This window comes from Corapipo altera, unplaced genomic scaffold (assembly GCF_003945725.1).
Source record: "Corapipo altera isolate COAL_440 unplaced genomic scaffold, ASM394572v1 122, whole genome shotgun sequence".
Taxonomy (NCBI): domain Eukaryota; kingdom Metazoa; phylum Chordata; class Aves; order Passeriformes; family Pipridae; genus Corapipo; species Corapipo altera.
In genome coordinates this window covers 918,264-937,114 of record NW_020884961.1, presented here as the reverse complement: position 1 = coordinate 937,114, position 18,851 = coordinate 918,264, and the positions used below count along the sequence as shown (strand labels likewise).

The 18,851-nt window shown below is 51.0% G+C and overlaps 1 protein-coding gene across 1 annotated transcript in view; it reads left to right on the top strand.

The window, feature by feature from the left end:
* The window catches only part of LOC113957019 (heparan sulfate glucosamine 3-O-sulfotransferase 3A1-like), a 33,772-nt gene extending 18,094 nt beyond the window's left edge, over positions 1-15,678 (top strand). The window contains exon 2 of the mRNA XM_027664134.1: positions 14,805-15,678. Coding sequence (XP_027519935.1) covers positions 14,805-15,423 — 619 coding nt within the window. The 3' untranslated portion in view covers positions 15,424-15,678. The remainder of the gene's footprint in view (positions 1-14,804) is intronic.
* Positions 15,679-18,851: the final 3,173 nt, after the last annotated feature.

The following is an 18,851-nucleotide window of genomic DNA, read 5'->3' as shown; positions in this document are numbered from 1 at the left end:
AAGGAACAACCTCTGTTCTCAACAGTGAGGTCCTTTGAGGTGTCTGGGTCTTTCATACACCTCTCTGCTGATGTGCACACACACACCTCACACACACACACACACCATCTCCAGCACTATATTCACAGCAATTTCCTAAACTTTATAATAGTCTCTGTTGAATTGTTAGGACAACATAACCATATCCTGGGGGATGGATCCTCCTTGCTTCCAACAAACCCCAGCAGCTGGTCCATTAACCTGCAGGGTCACAAGGATGTCCAGAACTTTTTGAGTGTGGCCATGCAGTCTGTATGGTCCCAGCCTGCTGCATCCACTGCCCATTTCTAATATTATTTCCCTATCTCCAACTTCTGCTGCTTTAATTTAGCTGCTTTAGTCCCTGCACTCACTAGGTCCTCATTTTTAGTCTCTGAGATCTGGTGGGATTTCTCCTTCTCCAGAGGGAAGGAGGATGGAAGAACAGTGGTTTTTCCCAGATCACCTCCATTCAGTGGTTTTTCCATGCCCTTCTGATTTCTAGCCAACGTTTTGTCCCCCTTCATGTTGCCTGCAGCTTTTCACCCACCGCCCCCTCTCCAGCTCCAGGTCCCATCCCAGCTCCTCTCCCATCCTTCTCCTCTTCTTCCATGGCCAGAACACACACACTGTGCTGAGTGCATGGCTGAAGGTGCTCCTGTGCTTGTGCCTGAGAAAAATGAGGCAGACATGGAAAACAAGCAAATCACATTATATATTGCAGGCAATAATGTAGCTCCCAGGGGACAGAGATAATATAGTGAGAGACAAAGGAACAATAGACTTTGCTGGCCTGAGAGCTCACTTGATTGTGGCTTTTCTGGAATTATTCTTGGCTTCCTCTGTGTGAGTGGTGAATGGAGCCTCAGAGCTGACAAGGGATCAGGATGCTTTCAGGAGCTGTGCTGGGGATGTGCATCATTCCATCCAGGAGCCCTTGTCCTACATACTGTTCTCAGGGGTGATGCTTGGTCCACACAGGAACCCTCAGCACCAGGGAGAGGGATTATATTCAAGCTGGATGTGATTTCTGTGGCTTGGGAATACACAAGCTGTCTGAGGGGCTTTGTCCAGAGAACTGTGCTGATTTGGGATCCCATTTTGTGGTGGGGGCAGGTGTGCCATTAACAGTGGGAGGGAACCACCGGAGATTCTTGAGTTTGGGATGCAGAAAGAGGTATCAGGATGAAAGCACTGGCATCAACCACACAATGTGTGTGTCCCCTCATCTGAGTCTGGGGTGATGCAGGACACAACAGGGCTGGTGGTCCCCAGGTCTGCAGGCAGCTGAGCAGGGGGCAGGTCAAAGCTCTCTGGGTGCATGATGGGGATGGCTTTCCTCAGCAGCCTGGGCAGCAAGGAGCCTTCCAAACCACCACCAGCTTTTGGAAAAACTCCATCTGGGATGCTTGCCTGGGAGCTCCCGAAGGTTCCTCTACAGAGACAGCCAAGGCTTTAGACTTCTTCTTCCCTTCCCTTCCCTTCCCTTCCCTTCCCTTCCCTTCCCTTCCCTTCCCTTCGCTTTTTTTTTCTTTTCATCTTATTCTTTCATTCTATCTCCTCTTTCGTTCTCTCTTCTGCTTTTTCTGTCTGTCTGTCTTGTCTTTCCACCTTTCTGAGACCTCAGCAAATTCCAGGAAGGCATCAGTTGTCTTTAACACCCAAAGGAAAAATCGAAGGGAAGGGTTCAATTACTCGCATGAAAAATGAGTTTCCTAACTGAGGTCTATCCATTTGCTAGTTGTGCTTGTTTTAAAACTGAATTATAGAGACTGCACATTTTTCTGGAGACAAATGCATTAATTTTTCTCAAAACAGACAAGAGAGAAGCAGAGGGAAAATAAGATAATAAGAGTTTCCACAGTGATTTATATGCCTTTGTGAAAAATAATGGGGGCAGACGGCAGCGTGCTCCGGCAGCCCGGGGGGGAAGGGGCAGGGGGGTGGCAGGGACGACTGCAAGGAAAACTGCCAGAAGTCCAAGTATGATTGTTGGTTTTAGATGATATAAGATCACTTTATGTCTCTGACTGGCTTGAAAAATCTCCCTTTCTCTCTCTCTCTCTATACACACATAAAATATATACCATATGATGCACTTAAAATCAGCGCAGGCTACAGTGTTTATACAGGAAAGGATTGTGTTTCTGGCCGACCTCTCCCCAGCCCTCCTTCTTCTGCTGAAGGATAAACTGGGACCTTTAGAAAACAAAGTGGTGGCTGCAATTTTTAACAGATTTGCTCTTGCTTATATTGACACAGGGCAGGCGAGCCCTTCCCCTGGGCCGTGGGCAGACACCAGGGGGGGCCGAGTTGATTTTGACTTTTATTTTTTTTATCTGTTCACTTTGGTTTGATTTATGTGCTAAAAGAGATATTTTTATTATAGTGCATAGTAAATTGGGTTTCTTTATTGCTCATGAGAGCCGTTTTCCAAAATTGGACTATTTATATAGTACACTGATTGCAATGTATTTCCGATCTTGGTGTCTGACTGGAGGGAATAAAAAAAAAACCTACACTAAATCGTATTAAAAAAAAAAACAAACAAAAAAAACCTGCAACCTTTTTTGAAATGGGATGGAATGGGTAACTTTTCCTTGAGATGATGATGTGGCACTCAGCAGCTCCCAGGAAATCGTGTTGGTTTAGCAGCTAAAGGCTTTTGGTGGGAACTGGAGGCTCTGGAAGGTTTTGAGGAGGTTTTGAGGTTTGCCCATTGTCGTAATCCACGGGAAACGCGTCCAGGAGGCCAAAGGCCACTGGAGCTGTGGTACCTTCACTGATGTTTCTCTCCAATTATTTATAGGAATGATTCAGTGAATTTATTCCCCGTTGGTTTCCCAGCAGAAAATCCTGCGGCACTCGGGCGGATGTGAGAGCGCAGGGAGGCTGGAAGTGATGCTGTAAAGCAGAACCCAAATCTGTTGCAGGGCAGATGGTTAATTGTGTGGTTCAATTTATTTGCCTAATGCAAATCATGTCCCGTTCGCCTGTGGCGCCGGGGGAACCGGATTCCTGTTTGCTTTGCTGAAAGCCAAGATTTCACGGAATCTTCTGCAGCTCCCACGCGAAGCTGCCCTTTGTGGTCCCAGCAGAGGGTCACTCTGCATCACAGCCTCTCCAGGGATGGCACAGAGAGAGGCTGGGATGGGGATAAGCTGGCAACACCATGTTGGTTTTGCAGGATTCAACTTCCCACCTTCTTGTCTCCAGGCCTAAGAAAGTGCAGCATCCCCTTCTTCCATCCCCAAACCAGGCACTGGGGAGGGTCTGAGGGGCTGGACCCCCAATCCCCTCCAGCTTTGGGCCAGGAGGTTGTTTCTTGGGGATTTCCCAACTTCCCAAATGGGCCTAATTGAAGCCTAAAGAGATTTTTCACAGATTCATGGCTTTTCAAAGGAGAAATTTGCATATTAATAAGAAGCTGTTCAGACTGATTGGCTTAATGTGTTTGGGGTAAGTATAATTAAATGTCAAGGGAAATATATCATGAAGTAATGAAGCTGGAGTTAATTTATCAAAAAATAAAGAGGGAGACACTTCCAATAACAAACAGTTCTTTAACCTTCCTCTTTAAGATGATTTGCTTAGTCAGGGCTGAAATGTGTGGTCTTGGAGATCCTGGAGTGAGAGACACATGAGGTGGTTATTAGTTTGGGGGTGGAAGTTTTTCCATGTCCTCCCCAGTATAAACCCCTCTGCCCTGGGATCCCAAGGCTGAGCCCATCAAGAGGGTTTATCTGGGACCAGGTGAGGGAAGATGCAGTCCTGGTCCCTCCAAAACCACCTGGGAGGATGTTTGGGGGGATTTACCTGTGTAAGACTTCAGGGGTGTCCTTAGGGAGGAAGAATGAGGTTGAGGTTTAATTATATCAGATGCTGGGTCACTTGGACTTCGTGTCCAGCCACACACAAACTGTCCTCTGCCTTCCCCCTCCAGCAGTGATTGACCCTGTGCACGGTGGGAGTGCAACAGGGAGCTCTTGACTTGCACTTGCGAGGGAGAAGGGCAGGGTGCAAGGATGGAGAAGGGTCATGCCTGTTGTTTCAGCTGGAAAATCCTCCTTTGGCATAATATGGCATAAAGGGGGAGTCAGCAGGTTGTAAAATAGCCAAAGAATCACAGAATCACAGAATGGTTTGGAAGGGACCTTAAAGATCATCTCGTTCCACGCCCTGCCATGGGCAGGGACATCTTCCACTAGCCCAGGTTGCTCCAAGCCCCATCCAGCCTGGCCTTGGACACTTCCAGGGATGGGGCAGCCATAGCTTCTCTGGGCAACCTGTGCCAGGGCCTCCCCACCCTCACAGCCACGAATTTCTTCCCAATATCCCATCTAACTCTGCCCTTTATCAGTCGGAAGCCATTCCCCCTTGTCCCATCACTCCAGGCTGTTGTCTAAAGTCCCTCTCCTGCTCTCTTGGATCACTGGAAGAGGCTGTAACATCTCCCCAGAGGCTTCTCCTCTCCAGGCTGAACACCCCCAGCTCTCCCAGCCTGGATCCAGAGCAGAGAGGCTCCAGCCCTCAGAGAATCTTTGTGGTCTCCTCTGGACTCCATCAGTTCCACATCCTTGTTTTGTTGGGGGACCCAGACTTTGCCTCAGTACTCCAGGTGGGATCTCACCAGAGTAGAGGGGCAGAATTCCCTCTCTCACCCCACGCTGTGGGAATGCAGCCCAGGACACGGATGGTTTCCTGGGCTGCAGACTCACATTGCTGAGCCACATCCAGCCTCTCATTCCCCAGTAATAGAGGCATCTGTGGAAGAGAGCAGGAGTGCCTATTTTCATTTAGAGGGACCACAGTTACAATAAAGCAGCGCCCAAAAGCCAACAGAACCAGCCACCAGAAGCCTGAATCTACCCAAGCAAATCCAGCTGGGAAATGAAGAATCACTTTTCATTTGGGAATCATGTTGGAAATATGATGAAATCACTGTGGGCCTGATTTGCTCCCATGTGAGAATCAGCTGGTGCTGCAGGGACTTGGCAAACAACTCGTGCCTTCCACATGGAGCTCCAACCACTGCTGGGTTAAGCTGTCACTGGGGGAGTGGTGCTGGAGAGGCTGGATGAGTGCAGGTCTAGATCTGATGGGGACAGGCAGGGTTTGTGCTCCCCAGTGCATGGCAAACCCCAAAGCACTCCCCAAAGCTGCTGGGAATGCCATAAGAGGAGCTCTAAGGCTGAATTAAAGAACAGGGTGATGGGGAACCACTGCAGGACAGTGGCAGAGATGGCTGATGAGCCCATTCCCAACCCAACAGAGAGAACTCCTTTAGAAGCTGCCCAGTGGCGTCTCCATTCCCATATAAAGGATGGAGATGTGGTAAAAGGGGGCTGTGGCTGAGGGCTCCAGAGCTCTTCATCTTCTCCTGGTAGGCACAGGGCTGGGATTTACCAGCAGTTAGCCACTGGAGAGAAAACAACTACAAAACTCCCCTTTTCCAAAGCCTGGCTGGTCAGCTTGGAGGAGGTGGTGGTGCTACCTGAGATTGCTTCAGGCTCTGATGAGTTCCTTGTTCCAGCAGAGAAAATCAATGGCTTGCACAGCTAATGGCATCTGGGGGGTTCTGCCTGTCGATAGCACTTAGGCACTGGTGGTCTCCAGGAGATGCCCAGATGTGTTTCCCAGCACAGAGGATTTTTGGGAGCCTCTCAGTACGTTTCCCTCTCGCAGACGGGTCACGGGATGCTGGGACAGCAGGATCACCTCCCAGCACAAGGAGCCAGGAGACACCTGCCCGAGCACGGGGCTCCCTGCTTACCTGCTGCCCTCAGAGCTTGAGCTCTGCCTATCAATAATTAATCAGAGCAATTAGGCAGAGGGTTTGCGTGCTGTAATTAGCTCTGATCAGTGCAATCTCCGTCCCCGGGGGGGCAGCGAGGCAGGAGCTGAGCACTGACAGCACAGTGGGGGCACAGGGCTGTCGAGCAGAGCCCCCCGTGCAGCCCCTCTTTGCGTGCAAACACTCCCCTTCCCTTCCCAGCCCTCCTGGTCCATCGCTCCGGGGCCGGGAAAGACAACGTGAAGTCACGCGTGTGCCCGGTCCCACGGGGGTCTCCTGGGGGCAGATGAACCCCTTATCCTGGGGACGCTGCCGCTTCCTGCTCAGCTGACCTGCCCTTGGCCCAGGATTGTTCCTGCTCTTCCTGACCGGGGTCACAGCCCGAGATCCAGGAAGAATCTCCACCTCCGGAGTTATCAGTAGCGCTCCGTGCAAACAAGCTGTTTGCTCCGCGGCGCTCCTTTGATGGGTGTCCCAGCTCCTTCGGAAGGGGAAAGGCTTCCTGGCTGTGACCTCGGGATGGGGTGACACTGGATGTTACCCCCATAGATGCTGCACTGGGAGCTGAGTGTCCCAGCCTGTTTTGGAGGCAGTGAGATTCCTGAGGTGGTTAAACCCACCGGTGCAGGGAGTGGAGCTGCCCACGGTGCAATGGGGAGGGTCTGCTGAGGACCCCCCAGAGCCTGGCTCAGCTCATGTGATGGGCACAGCATGGGTGCCTGGATGGGCACAGCTGCCTGCCTTGTCCCTCTGTCACCCCTGCCCTGCTGAGTGGGCTGGATTTGGGGCTGGGATCACTGGCCATGGTCACTGCTGGGGGTTTGGATGGGGACAGGGAGAACACCTGGGGGACCCTGTGGGCTGCAGTTTAGGCAGAGGTTTGCACCTGTGTTAGGCTGTCAGCCAGCCCTGAACTTCAGAGGGAGCTTGACTGGAAGGAGTGGAGGGAGGGATGGGAAAACAGCTCTGCTGATAAGATGCTGCTTGACAGATACAGCGTGGAAACAGATGCTGCTGGCTGCAGATGTAATGAGATACATAAATACCAGGGCTTGCTCAAATAAACTCCAGCATCCGCCGTAAGGACGAGCTGGGGAGCTCCTGAGGCTGCTCCTGTGTGCCAGCAGGAAGCACAGAGAGGGCACATTAGGGGGCTGGGGGCAGGAGAGGCCCTGCCTCTTCCAGAGTGCTGTATTTGGGAAGGTGGCATGTCAGTGGTGTGCCACGTTTGTCCCCAGCAGCGATGGCTGTGTCCAGGGCTGTGCCTGCAGCACCCAGCAGTGACTGTCCCTGCAGCCTGGGCTCTGGTACAGGGGGAGTGGTGATACTTCCCATGTGCTCTGAGAACTGCTCTTTTCATCCCAGCACATCTCAACCCAACGAGGGCCTGTTTTCACAGAATCCCAGAATGCTTTGGGTCAAAAGGGACCTTAAAGACCATCTCATTCGAACCCCCTGCCAAAGGGGGACACCTTCCACTATCCTAGGTTTCTCCAAGCCTCAACCCTCAACCCTCAGCCACAGCTTCTCTGGGCAACCTGTGCCAGGGCCTCACCACCCTCACAGGGAAGACTTTCTTCCTAATAATCAGTCCAAACCTACTCTCTTCATATTTCGTGTTTGCTCTAATTTTTTCAACCCCTCTGGATTATTGGAGAGCATGAAAAATCTGTGTGCTGGGAGGGACCTCACTGTGCTGGGCACAGGGATCATGCCACAGTGCCAGGAGGCTCCTCAGCACATCCTGGGGAAGCAAATAACCCAGGGATCATTCCCTGCTTGTGGAAATGAAGCAGTTCTCCCAGACACCTTTCCAACCATGGCCAAGGGAACAAGACCACGTTTATCCCAGCAGGTGATGTGCTCACCCTGCACAGTTTGCACTGGTTCTATGGGGGCACAAGGGCAGAGCCAGAGGAAATCCCAAGGCCCCTGACCTTACTGCAGTTGTTTTGTGAGGGTGCAGTGTCCTCCAGGAAATGATGGTTGTGTTGTACTGAGATTTCCCTGGGTATTATCTTTACCCAGATAAAAGGATGGGTAGGGGTAGGAGACACCCACGGTCTTCACTGTCCTCTCCCAGGTCTATTCCTGTCCTTTATTTTGCTCCAAGCTCAGCCTTATCCATCCTCATTAAAACCAATGGCAAGGGTGTCCTTTTGCTATTAATGCCAGTTGGTTTTGATTTTACATTCAGCAACTGAGTGGTTTTCTTTTTTCCTTGAAGACCTCTCTGATCCTTTACCCCTTTCCTTTCAGCTTCCTCAGTCCCACAGCTTTTCTTGGAGGGTTTGTTTTGTTTTTTTTTTTCATTTTTCTCCACTTCCTGAAATGCTTCTTTCCACGTATTGATTTCACCTGAGATCTAAAGGAAAGCAGAGCAGGAGGCTCAGCCAACTCTGATGTACCCTCACAGCTCATCAAAGCAAATTTAGAGCCTTGCTAGAGCTGCCAGGGCAGCACAGCCCCTGGGCTGAGCCACTGGTCTCATGGGAGGGAGGGATTCATCTCTTTAGGCAGTGTTTTTTTAATTTATATATACAGACTCGCTCCTGGTTACATGAAGTTATCACTCTTGCCAGAGCATCTTTCTTTTCAATCATCTCCTGTACATGCTGTAATGGTACTTCTGGGAGTGTGGGCTGCAGGGGGAGGGAAGTGCCTGTGAGAGCAAGTTTGGGGTTTTTTATAAATTTCTGTTGCAGAGTCAATACTTAAAAATGATCTGAAAGAAAAAGAGAAATGCTGGGGGGAGGAGAAGACAACCTGCTGGTGGCTGCAGTGGCCCAGGGAGGGGTGCACAGCACCCTGGGGGTGTGAGGCTGCACCGAGCCACAGTGCTGGTCATGCCTCAGTTTCCCCACCCTCCTTGTTCCATAGCTTCATGCTGGAGAGGGCTCTGTGTTTCCCCCAGGACTGCCAGCTGTGTCACCTGCCCATCACTTGGTGTCTGGCTCCTTCCTGAGGACAGAAATTCCGGCAGTGTTTCTGTAGAGAAGTGAGACATGAAATAAACCCCCTCAGACAGCTGATTTTCTCTGCTCTGCTTCTCCAGCTCTGCCCAGAGGGTCCAGTCCTCCCTGTGAGCATGTGTTGCATCTCTGGGAGCAGATTTGGCCCTTCCTTGCCAGAAAGGCTCTTCTGTGGGATCCAGGGTCCCACAGCTGATAGCAGAGCTGTCGGGCTCTTTCAGAAAGAGCAACAGTTCTTTGATATGGTTTTTCCTGCTATGACCTCTTCAGTGGCACTTCCCTAAAAACAGGACTTGCCACCATGAGAGACTTCCTTTCCCACCGTTGCTACGGGCTGGGGAGCTCCAAATCCCAGCTAAACCCTGGACTTCGCCTTGGGAGCAAAACCAAACTGCAGCAAACCAGCTGAGCAGGGAAAAAGTAACAGGGGGCAGATTTTTCCTTTGCAGTTTGCCCTAAGTTTGTTATCCCATTCATTGACAACTGCACAGGGAGGCTCCTGAGATGTTCTAATACCTGCCCAGAAGTTTTTCTTCCCCACCCTTTCTTTGTTTGTATCCCACTGCTTGGACCAGTAGCTCAGGCTACTGGCAAAGATGGAAAAAGCACCTTGAGGCTGGATCAAAGTGCCCCAGGCTGGCTAGGGAAGGTGTCTTGGGGTGTAGGGTAGAGGTCAGCAGTGTCCTCCTGCTTCTGCTGTGTCTCATAACCCCACAGCACCCCCCAGGCTGTGTAATGGGAAGATCCTGATAGGCCAAGTCACCAGCACCTCTGGGAAAGCCCAGGGCTGTGTAAACAGACTCTGCGGAGTTCTGACTTCGTGTTTCTGCTTCATTCCCATCCTTTATCCTGTGGATAGTTCCTGTCCTGTGTGCATTTCGAGAGTTGAGGCCAGAGCAGCAGGAACATGGCCAAAGATAAGGGTAAATATCAGTGTGGGGAGAAGGGGCTCGGCCACAGCAGCTCCTCCTTTGCTGCTGCTGCAGGTGGGTGAGGAGAGCCCTCAGGTGGCCCAGCAGCATTGCTGGAGGGGTCCAGGGACATTCAGGGACACAGGCATTGTCCCTGAGCTGCCACTGCCAGGCACGTGCCCCAGCTGTGGAGTTTTCTGCATCTCAGGACTCGGTGGTGGTGATTTTGCCCTTCAAGCTGTACCTGTGCTGTGTTGCTTGCAGACCCCTCTGCTCACCTGTCCTGCACCCAGTGACCTGTGACTGCCCCAGGGACAGCAGAGGCTGTCAGGGGGAGCGTGTGCCACCCCCAGCTTGCTGCTGCTGAGACCAGGACGTCAGCATTTGATGATCTTTCTCCCTCACTGCTCATTCCCACTGAGCTGTTCCCTGTTCTGGCACTGAGGAGCTGCCCTGCTGCAGGATGCAAACCCCAGTGCTGGTCCAGACCCATTCCCTGCATCCTCCTCCTCCCCAGTGACACTGTAATTGCCATTTCAGGCAGTGCACAAACTCAGCTGAGCTCAAGGCAGACCTGGCCATGCACTCAGATGCAGGAGGGGGTGCAAGACCCTTTGACGCAGGGCAGTGCTGACCCTGCCAACACAGGACAGGGAGATGACACCATCATTCCTCTCTATGGCATCAGGCTTGGCACACCTCCCTCTGGAAGATCCTTTCAGTCCATCCAGCCTGGATACCCAGGCTCTGGTGGGATGATTATTTTTAAAAAGTCATACAAGGACTGCCAGGGAGAAGGAACTCACCTTCTGGGGTTAAGAGGAGATGAATCCTGTGCTTAGCACGTGGTTGGGGCAGGTTTTACTGGAGCCCAGAGAGCCCATGGGGCTGACCTGTAATCACAGCAGCTTTATTTATTGCTCTGGGTTGCAGTGGCATCAGGCCTGGTGAGGAGCTGCCCTTATCTACTGACGTCAGCCTCCCTTGGAGAGAGATCTGGACTAGATTTATGTGGGAAAGGTTTGCAGCAAGTCCATCCACAGCTGCTCTTCATGCCTTGCCTGCTGCCAAGGAGCCCAGGAGGTCCTGAGCAGGACAGGGCTCGGTCCAGCCGGGAGCAAAGCAGCAGATGGACTTCAAACAGCAAACTCACGTCGGGTTGTCTGAATCCAGTGACCAAAAGCTGCTCCGACCTCTGTGGGAAACAGCAGGCCAGGGCTGCTCCTCCTGCATGAAACAGGCTGTTCCCTCCCAAAAATCCCGTTTCTGGAACAACCCGTGCTTGTTTTCTTGCCAGTCACCAACTTCTCCTGCTGCTTGGAGTTGATGGGACAGCAGCACAGGTCAGCTGAGGCAAACCAGCTGTTCTGACCCATTTCCCAGCCCCTGGCAAACACCACCAACACCTATCATTGCTTCTGCTCCTCCAAGATGAATTGCCAGAAACACAACCCTTGGGTGCTCAGTCTTGTGAGGAGGGAATCCCGTATCTTATTCTGTTTTTCTGATGTGATTTCTTCCCTGGAGTTGTGCTCTTGATAAGAACAGGGACTCGAGATCAGAGGGCGTCTCTGTGGACTCTGATCTTTGGGGCGGGGGTTGAGCCAACACCCTGGGAAACTTGAGAGTCCAGCTTTTTAAAGGCTTCGTTGTACAGTCCACAAAGAGCTACAAAAGCCATAATAAACATGGCACCAAAGGTCAGCTCCCACACCTGGAGTGCCGGAGGGTTGGGAGCCAGTTACTGGGATGCCCCAGTGTGACCCCAGCACTAATGTGCCCATGCTGAGGACTGGCAAACCAAGTGCATCAGGAGATCCCCGAGCAGCCCCATGTGCATCACTGGGACCTGTCACCCTAATCCTGGTGCTCAGCCCTTCCTCAGCACCACCCCATCCTGACCCTATGGCTGTGCCCATCTTACTCTGGCCAGGGGCTGGAGGCTTTGCTGCAGCAGCTCCCAGGGAAGGCAAATCCAAGCTGTTTCATGACTAAAATGAAGTCCTGCAAAGCCCATTGGGGTGAGGAAGGGGTCACAACCCCCCTCATGAGCTACCTCCAGGGTCTTTGGCCAGACACAGGATGAGCCGTCTTGGACCTTGGACACCAGTGCTGGGAAGAAAGTGTGGACCTGGGGAAGGCCAGATATGAATATACATGCCTGGCTGAAATGCTCCCTTTGAGGAAAGTCTTCCTCCCCTATTAAGTAATTAAATAAAGCTCCGGGCTCTACTAAAATTAAAATAACAGAATCCATTTTTTCTGGCAGGGCTCGCTGGTGGCTGCTCTTGCCAGAAACATTTTTGTGGTTCTTGTCTTTTCAAGTGGCTCTTTTGCAATAAAACCCAGATGCCATTAGTCCGAGGAGGCCTCCAGGCAACTGTTTATGTCCATGAAAGATGCCCTTTGTAATTAATTAATCTCCCCAATGCTGTGGTAGCACATTCCCGGGGCTCCTGGTGTGTCCCTGCCCGCCGACCCGGCAGTGGAGGTGTTTGTTCATTCCTGGGCACTGAGGGACACTTTGTTTTGCAGCCTTGCCATGGAAGGGGTTAATCTGCTCCTTGGGAAGGCACAGCTGAGATTTCAACACTCACCAGAACACAAACAGAAGTCAGTGCCATCCTGCTGCCCTTGTCCTGCTGCTGGTTCAGTGGCTCCTGCTCTTGCTCAAGAGCAACTCTGAGTTACAGGAGGCTCTTACAGGGACAGGGACCAATGGGGACTAAGCTGACAGGCAGTGGGGAAGGGGGTATGACCTGGTTCCTTTGCCCTTCCAAGGGTTCAGGTGCTTCCAGATGACTCAGTCATTGCAGGGCAATCGCCACCACATCAGAGAAATGTGAGTTTGATGGATTTTGGAGAAAAAGGTGATTCATAGAATGATTCATAGAATGGTTTGAGTCAGAAAGGACCTTAAAGATCATCTTGCTTCAACCCCCTGCCAGGGGCAGGGACACCTTCCACCAGACCAGATTGCTCCAAGCTCTGTCCAACCTGGCCTTGAACCAGGGATGAGGCATCCACAACTTCTCTGGGCAACCTCAGGGCCTCCCCACCCTCACAGGGAGGAATTCCTTCCTAATATCCAATCTAAACCTGTCTTTTTTCACTTTAAAGCCATCACCCCTTGTCCTATCTCTCCATGCCCTTGTCAAATGTGAGGCTACCCTGAGCAAAACCCCATCCAACCAACTGCACCAGGCCAGAACAAGGAGATTTCCAGCCCAGTGCCTTCTTCCAGATAGTGGCTGGTATCAGGTGTCCACAGACAAGTGTATGAAGGCTGGGGATTGGAGGTCTCCTCCTGTTACCTCCTCCCAGCTGAGGGCAGTAGGGGCTGGGGGCTCCTCATGGCTCAAGTGGCTCTGGGTCTCCCACATTTCATTGCCACCACTCTATTTCAGCCACCATAAATTTGCCCGGTCTCTTTCTGAAGCAGTTATGCTTCTGGCCTTTTCAGCATCAAGTGATGGCAAATTCCACCGTAGAATTATGTGTCTGCTTGTCAAGGGCCACCTTTAGTTCAGCAGTGATTCCCTTTATGTCTTCACAGCCTTCAGGACGTGTGAGAGCTCTCTCATACCCCTCAGCTCATTTATTCTCCCTCCTGAGTGGCCCAAATTCTTGGAGTTTCCCCTAAAAAGAAACCCTCAGCAAAGATCTGGCTTCTCTAGGACCATGCCTTTGCTCAGCCTCTGTGTAATATGGTTGCAAAGGGAATTGCTTTGGGGAAGGGTCATTCCTTGCTCTCTCATTTGTAACATAACAGCCCGGGGTTTGGTTGTTATTGGTGTTTTTTAGCCGTTGTTGGCTTTTCATTGTTGCTTTTTTGATAGATGAGTTTAATTTTGCTGGCATATTGCACAGGTTTGCAAAGCAGCTGTTGCTGCTGCAGGACGGTGGCAGTAAAGCTGGGACGGAGCAGTTCATCACTGAGCACGGGTGTCACGGCCTCAGAGGGGTCAAAGCTGAGGGCTCAGGGCGTGGGGGGCTGCAGTTGCCATGAGAACTGCTGGTGGCATGGCAGTGAACCTCACTGGTGCTGCAGCCACCTCCCATCCATCTCCCCTTCCCCCTGGGAAGGACAGGACCATCGGAACATCAGCTGCAGAGAGGGAAATGCTGCTGGGAGCCTGGAAGGCAGGGGGGGTTCATGTAACCAACTAATGGTGGTGTGAATCACCGGTGTTTTGTAGATGCTGGTCCTGTCTGGGGGTGATACACAGGGTGATGTGTGTGAGGGGATGGGATGTGGTGTGGCAGGCAAGGAGGAACAAGGAGAGGAACTGGGAGTGCCCAGAAGGAGCAGTCGGATGCTCATATGGCTCCTACACCTTGCCTTGCTTAACATGGAGGGCCTCAGGTTGCCCTGACACCAAATCCTGTGGTCCTTTAGCAAACCACACCCATTCCTGGGCCAGGAGGGCTCTGAACTCTCACAGGCACATTGGAACAGGATGGATCCTGGCCTGAGCCCCAGGTCCCCTCCCACTCCCATCTAGGACAGCTTCCCGAAGCAGCCTCCGTGTAGGATGTCTTGGGGTGAAAGAAGGAAATTGCTGAGGTCAGGGAGCTGATGTTGCACATTTTTATGTGCTGCCACCTGGAAAATACCAAAAGATAAAGTCTTGCATCCGAGCCCTTGAAAATCCCTCTGTCCTGCAGGAAGGGAGTGTTGTTACTCCAGGAATTCACTGTTATTCCAGGGAATTTAAGCCACTGTGCAGAAAAGCCCAGTGTGGGCAGGGAGGAATTTAAAGGGATAAGGCATTAGGATCATGGAGGTGTGTTCTCACAGTGCCATTGCAAGGAGGGAGGTGGGATCCCATCAAGAGGGGAGGCCTTGAAGAGGCCAGAGGAGTTCAGGTCTAATTCCAGGTAAATGGGTAGGTAGACAAAGCAGGAAATCAGGAACAAGCTCAGATCTTTGCAGAATCAGAGTATTGTGGGTCTGCTGAGAAGGAAAGAGCTGGGCTGGAGGTGTGAGGCTCAGGACCATCCTGCCCTTGGTACCTGGGACATGCCCACAGCACTGCCCACACCCAGCTTCCCCACCCCACCCAGGGAGTTCTGGCACTAACACGTCCCTCTGTCCCCTCATCCCAGGGACCTGATGCCCAGGACGCTGGAGGGGCAGATCACCATGGAGAAGACCCCCAGCTACTTCGTCACCAAGGAGGCCCCAGCCCGCATCTCCTCCATGTCCAAGGGCACGAAGCTCATCGTGGTGGTGCGGGACCCCGTGACCAGAGCCATCTCGGACTACACCCAGACGCTCTCCAAGAAGCCCGACATCCCCACCTTTGAGAGCCTGACCTTCAAAAACAGGACTACGGGCCTGATCGACACCTCGTGGAGCGCCATCCAGATTGGCATCTACGCCAAGCACCTGGAGAACTGGCTCCTCTACTTCCCCATCGGGCAGATCCTCTTCGTCAGCGGGGAGAGGCTGATCAGCGACCCCGCGGGGGAGCTGGGCAGGGTCCAGGACTTTCTGGGCCTCAAGAGGATCATCACCGACAAACACTTCTACTTCAACAAAACCAAGGGGTTCCCGTGCCTGAAGAAGGCGGAAGGCAGCAGCAAACCCCACTGCCTGGGGAAGACCAAAGGCAGGACCCACCCCGACATCGACCAGGAGGTGGTGCAGAGGCTGCGGGACTTCTACCGGCCCTTCAACATGAAGTTCTACCAGATGACGGGGCAGGACTTTGGCTGGGACTGAGGCTGAAAAAAAAAATAATTTAAGAAAAGGAAAATATAATATAATATATATATTTTTTTTACGTATCAGTAGAGAGGGGCGAAATACAGAAAAAAAAATAATAGTTGTGCTGAAACATGGTTTGCTCTGATTTATTCTTTTCTTTTATCGCTGCTTTGGTTTCTTGCTTTTCTCAGAGAAGAGGTGATGTGTCCACCCACAAAAAGGAGGTTCTGAAGAGCAACCTGGTCCTGTTGACATCACCTGCAGCTTGGCTGCTTCCTTCCATGGGCCCAAGGTTTAGCACTGTCTCTGTAAAAGAAATGCAGGTGTAAAGTTCTTAGAAGTGAGAGGGTGCTTGGGGGAGCTCAGGGTCTTCCTGAAAGGTCATCCGGATTTTGGCTTGAAAGTGCCATTTTAGGCCAGACCTCGCCGCTTTCGACAATAAAACAAAGGAGGTTTAATACCTAATTTGGCTTTCCAAACCTTACCCTAGGGGGTTTTTTATTGCATGAAACATTTGGTCAATTTTTTTTCATTTATCCAATTTTTTGTTTTACCTTTACCCCCACTAAATCAAGCTCCTTTCATCAACCAAACTTCTTTTTCCCCTTATAGAAGCCAAACCCAATAATCCTTTGTTTTGTTTTGAGACAAAATAATTTTGGTAGCCAAAAGTGAAAGGAAACAAATGATTCTTTTGACTCTGTGATGAAAATTTCCAGGTAGTCAAAAGGCCTCATTCACAGGAGCTGGCTGTAAACCAGAGTTCCCTATTGCATCCCTTTTGCTACACTGACAGCAGGATCCTTTTCCAAGGGGGGGCCCTCTGAAGGGGTTTTGGGAATGGGAAAGTCCACAGTGAGAGGATGCTCATGGCACACCAATCTTAAAGGTGATGGGAGACCCACCATCCCAGTACATACATGTAGGAAACTTCTTGGTGTCTGGCAGATGCAATTTAAGCCATAATGATGAATATTTTAAGTTAGGCCACTCTTAAATACAGTGGAAGAAGGGTTGGTTGGGAAAAAGTCAACAAAATGCATGTCCAGAAAGGGGAATGAGAATACAATAGTTCTTTCCTAATTGAGAACTGAGTGGGAAGTAGGAACAAGAACATTGGTTGTGAAGGGCTTTAAAAATTGCCAGGCAAAACCAATCTCCTTTATCACCTTTTTTTGGCTGATGGAAATGTCTCAGCAACAGAAATCTATTAGTGAAGCAGGATCTCATGTTACCATGGGCTCATTTATCTGCTGGTTCTTGATCTTTAGTGTTTTCTGGACTAAAGGAGTACCCAATTATCTCTTGGTGCTGCATAAACACAACAGGAGGGTGAGTCCAGCTTTCAAAAGACCCTGATGGGGCAACACAAAGTGGGAGATTGTCTGGGAATCTGGTTAAGAAGCCTGGAGATGAAGCTCACTGGCTGCCTACACACCAGCCAGGATCTTAATAAAATCACAGCAGAGTAGAGGTTTCAAGGAGTCCAAAGAGAATTGATCTGAAATTATGATTTAACCCAAGAGGGGGGCATTTCCACCTTGGCAAGTTAAGGAAAACAGCTTGGAGGCCACTCAGCCTCATGGCACCGAGTTCACTGCAGGTGGTGAGCCACATTCCCTCCTGGCTACCCCAAGCCACCTTCCAGCTCATCCTTATACTCCTCCCTCTGTTCCCAAGGATGCACTGTCCTGGGACCTTCCTATCCCCTAAAGACACAAACCCTCAGGGTTTCCCAAGGCAGGCCCATTTCCTAAGGGAATTAAAATAACTTCCCTAGTGTTACAAGGCTCCAGGAGCTTCTCCCACTGTTGTCATCCCAAAGCTCCACCTGAGCCCAGGTTTCTGTGTCCTGACTGGTGAAGTGATGGGTTGGTGACACCAAAGCTGAGCTGTGCTCAGCAGCTTGTCCTGGCCTGGCACAGCTCAGTACCACCCTCACTACCTCCACTGATCCCTTCATCCCCTTCCCACCATTCCTGTTCCACTGTGTCCCCTTTTTAAGCCCCTTTTTGGCAATGTTCATCTGGATAAACGTTTTGCCTAAATGCCTTCTGCAAACACCTTGTGGCTGAAAGGCACAAGAGGCACCACACACAGACCCCCAACAGACCTTTCTCTTTCCTGCCTCCCTTCAGCCCCTCGATGTTCATGCAAGAAATGACACCAGAACATCAGAGATGGTCACACAGCTTTGGCTCCATGGGGTCATGTGCCCTCCCAGCATCTCTGCAGCCCAAATCAGAGGAAGCTGGAAGATTATTGGGCTCTTGGTAATGGTCTCCCCAGTGTGTCACTGGAGGTGAGGGGAGGAACCTGCTCTCTGCCCGTGCTGGACAGATCAAGGGGGAATGGGCTTATGGTGTAGCCAAAAGGATGGGGGGCAGTTATTGGGAAAAATATTCTGAAAGCAAAGCTTGTTGGAGCAGAAATGGGAGATAGACACCATCCCTCCCACCCTGTGCTCTTCCATTCAAATGCAAAAGTCAAGGTGGCAGCGAGGAGAAGGCATCGTTCACTCCCAGGCACAACCAAAATGTGCCAGCACCAGTGAGGCACAGAGTCTGCAGTCTTCCCAGCTGAAAAAAAGGTCTAAGAGTGCCATTTCTTTGGTATTTGAAGGAGAACTAAGGTTGGGATAATAAGTACATGCCTTGGACAAGTTTTCTTGGTTTAAGCCCAGCTGGGATCTCAGCCCCACATCGCTGCTTCCTCGCTCCCCCAGTGGGATGGGGGAGAGAATTGGAAGAGTAAATCTGAGAAAACCTGCAGGTTGAGATAAAAACAGCTTAATAGGTAAAGCAAAAGCCATGAATGCAAACAAAGCAAAACAAGGAATTCATTCCTCACTTCCCATGGCAGGCAGGTGCTCAGCCATCCCCAGGACAGCAGGGCTCCATCACACATAACAGTGACTTGAGAAGACAAAACACCACCCCTCCAAAAATCCCCTCTTCCCTTCTTTCCCCGCTTTTATATACTGGATGTGATGCCATATGATCTGGGATGTCCCTTGGCTCAGCTGGGGTCAGCTGTCCTGGCTGTGTCCCCTCCCAGCTCCTTGTCCATCCCCAACCTCCTCCCTGGTGGGGTGGGGTGAGGAGCAGAAAGGGCTCTGACTCTGTGTGAGAACTGCTCAGCAATAATAAAAACATCCCTGGGTTATCAATACTATTTCCAGCACAAATCCAAACCCTAGTCCCATACCATCTCCTGTGAACAAAATTAACTTCACCCCAGCCAAAACCAGCACACAAAGATAAATATCACTTATGGGTATGATTTTAAAAAAAAATCAATATACTTATATTGCTGTTGTCTCCCATACAGCCACATTTAGACTCCTATAAAGCAGCTTTAAAGTGCTGCAGATCATTCTGCCCATATTTCACAAGCCACAGCAATACCAAGCACATTCATACAAATGAGTTTCTACAATTGCC